Genomic DNA, 9952 nt, shown 5'->3' on the forward strand with positions numbered 1-9952 from the left:
CAGGAAGCAGGGAGAACAAGCTGTAAGGTATAAAGTCGAGAACACCCACAGGAATTAAACTTTGTTGTAGGTGTACTTAACCAGGTAAGAGGCACGCATAGATGCCCTAAGCACTCAATTCGCGCTCTTTCGGCGAGTTATTTATTTTTACTGCGGTTGAAAATCAACGGTAGAAACTTCTAATCGGAGTGCCTGTAATTTACGCGTGTACTCTGTGTTTCTCCTAACCCCATTTTTATTAACGTTCATTTATCCCTCACCGAAGCAAGGAAATTAATAAGAGTTTCTTCAGTATCCTGAAATGCGTGTTGATTTAAATATCTATAAGGTAGTATATTTGCGTCATATTGTGAATTAGGTTAATATTTTAATATTTTCCGTCAAATCACAATTTTAATAAGATAATAAAATATAAAATATTTAAAATATCATTTCATATTTACTTCCATCATTTGTTTTCTATATTACTCCATATTTATTAATGTTTTATTTAAATCATTGCTTTACAGACTAATATTGAACATCAGATGAACCACGCCATATAAAAAACAATACCTTCGTTCTAATATATAAGAGTAATCTGATAAGAACATTTCAATAAACTGCATAACATTGTAAATGATTGTAATTCGAGTTTTAAATTTTACCAATCTAATTTATACCTGAGGACGGTTAAATATAACCGAAACATGTCGTAAGAGACGTTCCAATTTGTAAAACGATCATTCGATGCGGAACGTGAAATGATATTTTAAATATTTTATATTTTATTATCTTATTAAAATTGTGATTTGGCGGAAAATATTAAAATATTAAATATCTATATCTCTCTCGAGTTAGACTAATCATATTTACTTCTAATATTTTACGGATTCACATTTTGGTTGCAATTTCCATTAAACGATGCGATATTTAAAATTTTATTGAATGTCATGACGTCAGTCTTAGTTTACGGGTTTTGACGCCGTGTGGTTGGACTCGATTACACATACGATTCCACTACCGGTAGAACTTTGTTAGCGAAGTGTTTCCCCCTCTCTCCCAGGTATTTTGATTTAAAAATGATATTTTATTTATTAAGAATTCAACTCTCAACCCGCCTTCCACTATCGTTTCCTACCGACGCGAAAAACGAACACTACGTAACGCCTGCCGCTGCTGCACACTGCCTCACAGCGGTGTCAGAGAAGATGCCGTAATAGCACGGCGCTGTAAGCTATTTAAGTACATTAGGAAGCGTCTAGTCTAAGACTGACATATAAAGCAAAGTCACTGTCAGTATTATTTTTCGTTCAGGATATCTTGTGAACCAGGGTCTCCGCGTTGAGAAGCCGGCGATTAATTTATATACCACAAATAACAAGTTTTTTTTGGCCCATCGTTCAGTTAAGTGGATGCAAGAGTGAAACAAGCGAGTGTAAAAACGTTTGTGTCGTGGAGGAATTTTACCATTTGTACGTCGGAGAACTGCAGAAAATTAACGTGTGGGCGTGTTGATCATTTTCAGAATAACCGCATTAATACATAATTCCAAATCTCCAGATTGTCGATAGCGAAGACTTCAAAGTGAAGCCACATTTCGTAAACATATACCGAAAAATTTAAAAAAAAAAAAACTTTAGGGAAGATTTCACACTCTCATACGTATTTCTCAGAGTACAATATAACACTAACTTAAGGATGACTGACAGCGTTAACATATGAAACAAATTGTGTCCCTGAAACATGATGGCTTGGCTCTCGCCTCGAGTACGTCCTGTTTTATTTTACAACTTACGAATAGTACAGATTTCGTAACGTATTTAGGGACACTCGGGATAGCGCAGTCAGTATAGTGACTAGCTACGGGCTGGACGACCGGGGTTCGATCCCCGACGGGGGCAGAGAATTTTTCCTCTGGCCTCTGCATCCAGACCGGCTCTGGGGTCCACCCAGCCTCCTCTACAGTGGGTACCGGGGTCCCTTCCCGGGGGTAAAGCCGGCCGGGGCGTGATGCTGACCACTCACCCCCATCTAGTGCCGAGGTCAAGGAAGAGAGGAGCTATACCTCCACTCACCCCAAGCGCCTACATGGCGTATAGTGGGACAAACTTTACTTTTACTTTTATTTAGGGACACTCAGGATGGACCGCAGTATCTGTACTTCACTACTATTTTGTGGACTCTTCCAATTTTGCTTCGTATTCATTTTCCTGGAAAAACGTACGGGAAACTTGGGTCGTAAGTTCTTCCTGGAAATGTCAGTGTAAAGACAATTAATTGACTAGAGGCGGCAGTAGATCAAATTTCCTTCAGTGCCTACACGGACGCAACACATCGTTCAAACCACCATCATTACCGACAATTAGATTTTAGACCTTGACAGTTATCAGGGAACGCCTCGAAGAGATATCCACCTGTGGACAATCCACTCCGACACGAAACCCTCGGTTAATTTCACGAATTAATAAAGATAAGGCATGTCTACACGAACCACTTTTTGTTATCGTATATTTCACAGATTCGGTTTTATCAGTCAGCACAAGAAATTACTCTGCTGCCATGTTCACATTAATCTAATCGGATGTCATTAACATGTTTAATTAGTTAGGTGCCAAGTTAGTTTCGGGAATGAGAAATACGCAGTAAATTCTTTAACTGCGGTATTGTTTACGGAAGAAATGTAAATTTGATTTAGAAATATTTCTCAATGCTGCACATTTACCTGAAACACTACTTATTTAATTACTGCATAAAATTCGTTGGAGTGAAGGTTCTACATGTAAAAGCGTAAAACTTCACTATCATTCAGCAGGCTTCACTATAAATTATTGTAATATTCCCGTTTCGATTTTCATATTTAACACCACATACGTACGAATTTATTAAAAGTGCTTCCAAAAATATATAGACGTATCACAAAATACCTAACCGAGGTCGGGCTCATACTTAACGACTTTAATCTAATCTCTTTATAACACATAACTAACACGTCTCACGTAAGGAAAATGGAGATATTTCCTCTTTATGTAAGTAGTCTCGGGTAATGAAGATATTTAACCGGGCGTATAAAGTTCTCTTTTCAGGCTCGATGTATAATTATAGACATACAGTCTATGACTCCAAAGCAAAGGCACACCAGTAAGAACAATCACATTTTCTCTGACGTAACATAAATTAAATTATCTTCACGAATCCTTGTACATTGAGTCAAATCACGCCATACTAAACGTGATTCTGAGTCGCATTTTCACGTTTTTATCTTTTAACTTAACTAAGGGATTAGTCGAATTTCGACGAACTACAATTATCTGTGTTGTCAATATTATGTAACGCTAGTTCTTACTTCTGCACATTGCCTGGAATCTGGTTACATAGTAGACTCGAACACAAAACAAAACTTTCATTAACATTCTGTCAGTTAATGTGTGCACAGAACGTAACAGACAGCCTTTGTCACATTAGAACACCCAGACTCGCGTAATGCGAAAGAAACGTGAAACAGAAAAGGGATATTACGACCGCGTTCATTTAAACTGCATGAAGGGTTTATGTCAAATAACTCGGTGCCAAAACCCAGAACTTCATAATTATTGGTAGGATGAAGATTTCCGTCTTCTGGGTTGTTGCGCTGTGTAGTCTGGTCGATGTTTACCAACGTTTCAGAGGTCATACTGCCTCCATCATCAGAGTATGAAGATTCCTGTCTTCTGGGTTGTTGCGCTGTGTAGTCTGGTTGATGTTTACCAACGTTTCAGAGGTCATACTGCCTCCGTCATCAGAGTATGAAGATTTCTGTCTTCTGGGTTGTTGCGCTGTGTAGTCTGGTTGATGTTTACCAACGTTTCAGAGGTCATACTGCCTCCGTCATCAGAGTATGAAGATTTCTGTCTTCTGGGTTGTTGCGCTGTGTAGTCTGGTAGATGTTTACCAACGTTTCAGAGGTCATACTGCCTCCGTCATCAGAGTATGAAGATTTCTGTCTTCTGGGTTGTTGCGCTGTGTAGTCTGGTTGATGTTTACCAACGTTTCAGAGGTCATACTGCCTCCGTCATCAGAGTATGAAGATTTCTGTCTTCTGGGTTGTTGCGCTGTGTAGTCTGGTTGATGTTTACCAACGTTTCGGAGATCATACTGCCTCCGTCATCAGGGCGATGAAAATATTCATCGCCCTGATGATGGAGGCAGTATGACCTCTGAAACGTTAGTTAACATCGACCAGACTACATAGCGCAACAACCCAGAAGACGGAAATCTTCATACTCACCGCTGTGAGAACCTCAAGTCTTACATATTGGTAGGATCTTTCTTTGTTGGTCACCTGATCGACTATTAATTTTTCGAAAACGAACTCAATTTTTATAAAGTTAATTAAAGCTATACTTTCATTAAGTGAAACCTTTACTGAAGGAGTAATGGGCTGAGGGACTTTCAGATCAGCAGGGATAAACTAAGGCTCATCGCAGTAACCTCAGCCCTCCCACTCTCTAAATCATCAAGAGTAATGACGTAGGCTAAAATATTCATAAACACTAACCACGTGCCTACATAACATACAAAGGTCTTTCAAAAAAATCACTGTACGTATATATGGAAAGTCAGAGCATTCATAGAACATTAAACAACTCACGTAAGTCCCAAAGCAGTTTACATAATGCAATGCATTTTCCAGACAGTCACGACGTAAGAAAGCCGACATTTTGTTTGTATTAAGAATTAAAGTACTAATAAGTTTACTAACAACTGTTTTAAATCGAGAAATTCTGATCGTGCGTGCGTGCGAATGGGTGGGAGGGAGGAACATGTGTGTGCGTGTGTGTAAATTTACGGGTGTGCATATATAAAACACGTGTGTATTTCAACCTACGGCCCATATATGTATAGCAGATGAGCATCCACATTGCGCGTCGCGACTCCTAACGTCGCAACGTCGACTTCAGTTATAAATCAAGTCAAGGGGAGAATGAAGACGCCACAGGGCAGGATAAACACAAGGAAACACAGAGCGTCTAGACGCCGACAGGAGATCCCCCATATACCATCTTTGACGCGTTCACACGTCCCGACAAATTTTTGTTTAAGACGTCTGAGTAAAACTACGTTTCCTCAGAATTATTTCTTTTGAATTCCCTGACAAGCGAAATAATCTGTTTCTAACACCACACCAGGGACATGAAAGATGCTTGAGGTCTGTGAGAGTTCTGAATCATTTTACAATTGTAATGTGAGGGTCACTAGTGGTTCAGTGTGCCTGCCAGCAGTCTCTTAAGAGCCAAAGTGTTGTTATACGATGCCAACTCACCCCGATACTGTTGTCTTGCGTTTTCCTAGAAGATTCTTCCTCACGTTGCAATTCAGGAGTATCCACCGAATCCACCGGTGAGTCATGAGATGTAATCCGCATGGCTCTCATGGAGTGAAGCAGATGCCACGGGTTGGACATCGGCCTGGTGCCAGTACCACCACCACGGGTGTTACTGGAGGAAAGCCCTTCCCCGCCGCAAGGGTCTTTCTGTTGAAGATTCATGTCTCCAAGTTCTCTCCCACTTGTTCCCTGCAAAAGTGGACCAAGCTCTTCCGGGCTTGGACCTGCAACAACAACCGATCTTAAAGGAGACCTCTTCCCAGGATATTTAAATGTGATAGAGGTAATGTGAGGTACAGATTTCACACGAACACTGCACTGCTGAGATTAGCTTTTCCCTCTACATCCAATTAATTTGTTGTAATAATTTTACTCGAGTACGAAAGCACAGCCAGCTTACGAAACGTCGGATGTTTTAAACTAACAGACGATGGAAAAACTCCCTACAGTTTAATGGCACACTTTCGTCAAAACTTTTACACAAATATTACTTTTGTCTATTACCGCTTTTAAAACAGCGTAAATTATGAAGTACCTAATGGTAGAATGATAAATGTGGGATGAAGAATTCATTGACTGTTTCAAAGAACTGGCACAGAACTTCTCAGAGGGTCTAAAGAAGCGATATATATTTACCTAGCCGATCATCATCCAGTATTTATTATTTTATCACTTATTAAGTTAAGTGCTCTTTACTGAAGACTGTTGTGCGCCTAAAACCGGGTTTTTGTCGCGGTCCACAGTTGTGATCGGATCACAGAGCTGAGAATCGAACGCAGGGTACCAATATTTTATTTATTTATTTAGTGTTCTGTCTGACGACAGGTCCATATGAACAGGATCCTTCCATCCTTTTCTCGGACAGGGACCTGTTCATATACGTTCTTGGCAGATGATCCAGAAGTGGTTTGCCATTGCCTTCTTCTGTGTGTAAATGGAGTAATTGTTGGGATGCCACGGAGGACAACTCCGTGTTGCCTAGACCACGGCCTTGCCCAACACAAGTTATAAATTCGGGCACCGCCGGGAATCAAACCCGAGATCCCAGGATTACAAGGCCAGCGTTCTAACCGCTAGACCACCGTCGCGGCGGTATCAATATACAAAGCAGGAAAGCGAATCACTCTATTGCAATGCACTCATGTATTAATTTTATAATTTATATTAAGTACGGCTCTGCTGTTTCATTTGGTAGCGAATACCCAAAGAATCGAATACAATAATTTACGAAATACATCGACACGTATATCGATATAAATTCAAACGCCCTTATCTCACTCAAAATGATAACATCTAGGCCGATATCGAAACATGTAAACAAAGACTGGTCGATACTTACTTTACTTAACAACGCTGCTCCAATTTCACAGGTTTAGTGAGATGGGAGTAATGCTTTAGTTGGAAGTGGTCGTGGTCTATTTTAGGTACCGCGCCAACGCTTGCCTTATGATATTTAATACAACCATAAAAAACCTCAGTTAGGAAAATGGTAAACCCAGATTTGAAGCGGGAATCTCCGAATTCTGCATAGTAATTATAATTACAATAAGACACGTGTGTATTATGCATGACTAATCACTTTCTGAGTAATGATATTAGACGACATAATGTTTTATTTTACAAATGCTGCTATCATAAAACAGCTTTTAAAGGAATATCTAAAGGCGTTAAGATACAAAAGAAGTCATTATTCGTTTAATTTCAACGGGAATTTACCAATAACACAATTTAGTAACAGAATTTTGGCCAATACGAAACCACTGTGAATTGCTAACCTATCTTAAACACGTGCACGTACAGAACACGCTCAAAAGTAGTTCACGGTATTTTAACATCGTCAGACAAAAACAAAAATGTATCAGGTTATAAATCTTACGCTAAAGCATAGTTATGTCTCCGTGTCTGATGTAGACTGTTAAAAGCATGAAACAATAAACCTTTAGTTAATTTTTACAGAACGCTTCTACAAGCCGTCTTTGTAGCTTAAAAGAGAAATTTCCCAAAAGAGAATATTTTCGTAGCGGCCCGGAACTAACCTTCCTTTCGTAATCTAACTTGGAGTTAATTAAGAGCTACACCACTGAATCAAGATATGTGAAATTTGAACTTGCAGATTCCACACGACGTTTAATTGCATTAAGAAAATTATTCCATGGAATAAACCTCGATACGCGCTGATACTCGATCAGCACGACCGTACATTTACCGTCATCTATTGAACGTTAAACATCAGTACTGCATTCACAGAAGTCGATGGACTGTGTTCGGCCACTTTGTTCAACTTTCACACTAAATTTCTCAAAGACTTGTAAGTTATTATATTTCAAGCACCCACATCTGCGAATATCAGGGAAAGTGTATCTCTCCTCGAAACTGTCGAAACAGACCTGTACGTATTTAATTTTCACTCCCTGCGTTCTAAGTGCTTCGCCCATCTAGGTCTGTTTGTTTTAATTACGTAATGACAGTGCTTAAAGAGTATATATAATTAAGTTACTCATTATTTTAATTCTTTTATAACCTTTTTATTAAGTTTCAATATTCTCGCCAGCACTTATCTTAATGTAAAACACAGAGATTATATTCACCAAAAGAATTGTGTAATAGAAGTTCTGTGTCTTAAAACATATTAAGAAGGCCACAAAATTGATATTTTTTGAGATGTTACAGATGACAGATAAAAAATTATTAATCTAATGTGTGTTTACATATTTTTCGTATTAAGTTTCGGTCGACTACTTCCTTGTCGCTTGAGAAGACGCTTATTAATTGAGTACAAAACACTGCACTCATTCATTGTCTGAAAAAATATAGGCCTTTCACAAAAAATTCTTCATCAATCACCTGGACAGTTATATGGTTCAGACGAGAAGCCATGACGTGTTGTTTAGCAAACCGAAGTTAATGAATAAGCAATGTAGCAGACCATCTCAGCAGTGATGTTTAAACTAAACCCACAACATTAATACATTTGTGTAGAGTTTCGTCCACAAAGGTTTCACGACCTGCTTGCTCTGAACAGTTATGTAAAGACCCCTTAAACAATTGTGAACAATTTCTGAAGCATACCTAGCAAACTGTGTCAAATTTTCGTACATACAGTCGACGGTTCATTGTCTCGGTTCATAAATTTCGTCCTTATTATTTTGGAAACCAGGCAGAGACCTCTACGCTTGCCACAAAGCATTATTAAATTTACAAGTTTCCACTGTCGCCAGTAAGATTTTTTTGTATTTCATCTTTAGTGACACACGAAAGTTACTGCCTGGAAAATAAGGCTTAATTATTGTCATTAAATTCAGCTAATGAAAACGGAAGAATGGGGCATCGCAAATTTCTTCGTCTACTTTACACCACGGCACTGCATAATGTTCGCAAAACATTTCTAAGAGCCAGAAAATAAACAGTGCAATTATCTCCGTACCTTATTATTGGTGTCACTAACAAGAAATATTTTGAAAACTTGTGTCATAGAATAAAAATATTTATTCCTGATCCTCGTAGCTCAGATTCTTCTTATTAAACTGATCCTTGAGCCTGCATAACAGCAAGAGATACGCCCACTTGCTGTTACGGAAGAAATTAAAGTCTGCACTTGTACGGTATCATCGTCTGTCTTGATGAGCAATCCTTCAAAAACTACTTCTCTTTTCGGGAATCCTTCCAAGTTCATTCTTCTTTCATCTCCCGAGTTTCTCATTTCCTTAGTTGGTCTCCGAGTTCAATTCCTTTGTCACACAAATAGCTTCTGTAAATGTGGACGATTGAATAAGTCACATAACGACGCAAAATTTAAATATTTTAAGTTTTGATGCTATGATTACCATTTCAGGTTCATAAAATACAAAAGGGAGTTGCTTGTTTGTAGATGCAATAAAGCCGTATCTGTTGCAAAGGTTATTTGGCTGTGAGGCGTACTTTGGAAAGGAACCCATTCATAATATTCTTGCATTAACTTACAAATCTCTTCGATGCATATTTGGTAATTTCTATTATTCAGTTTTCCCAGAAAATTATTAGGTATGTTGCAATAGACGAAGATTGCTACCAAATTGGTTTCGCTTAACTGTTATTTATGATCTTATAATTCTCACAGTCTCTATCTACGATAGTAGCAGAATCTATGCATATACACAACACTATAAACCTACGGAAAACAGTAGTTGTCATATGGTTTGTATCACTGTGAAAAACTGCCTCCTAATTTGAGAGCACAACATACATCTGGAGTGTCCAATGGCTCCTGATACATACCAAACCCTCATCTGCTTCAAGAATGCTGGAGTTCGTTAGTGGCACCTACTCACCGTGTCCCCCGGTCTGTTTCAGCACTGCCATAACACAAGAAGTCAGCAAATGTGGAGGAACGCCTGAAGCCGGTACGACAGGGAGAACTCGACACACGCTCCGATCTGCGCTTGTCGACCGAGACACGTCATCATCGCTACAGCGTTTTGTTTATAGAGAACTGTCATCAGTGAAACTTCTCGTCCAAATATTCATCTTTTTAGCCGGTGCGTTTCTAGGTTTCTGACTGGCTGTTAAAACCATCTTTGACGAGGACTATTTCTTTCGCGTTCCTTACACGGCGTTAAAACATGCGTTGAT

At 39.0% G+C, this 9952-nt stretch overlaps 1 protein-coding gene across 1 annotated transcript in view; it reads right to left on the minus strand.

The window, feature by feature from the left end:
• The window catches only part of TrpA1 (Transient receptor potential cation channel A1), a 39755-nt gene extending 30040 nt beyond the window's left edge, over positions 1-9715 (minus strand). The window contains exons 1-2 of the mRNA XM_022083242.2: positions 9652-9715; positions 5282-5568 (exon numbers count right to left, since the gene is read on the minus strand). Of these exons, the coding sequence (XP_021938934.2) occupies positions 5282-5568; positions 9652-9682 (318 nt within the window). The 5' untranslated portion in view covers positions 9683-9715. The remainder of the gene's footprint in view (positions 1-5281; positions 5569-9651) is intronic.
• Positions 9716-9952: the final 237 nt, after the last annotated feature.

Source organism: Zootermopsis nevadensis, unplaced genomic scaffold, assembly GCF_977971745.1.
Source record: "Zootermopsis nevadensis isolate Lab colony 2312 unplaced genomic scaffold, Znev_1.0 Znev_ptg000010l, whole genome shotgun sequence".
NCBI classification, from domain to species: domain Eukaryota; kingdom Metazoa; phylum Arthropoda; class Insecta; order Blattodea; family Termopsidae; genus Zootermopsis; species Zootermopsis nevadensis.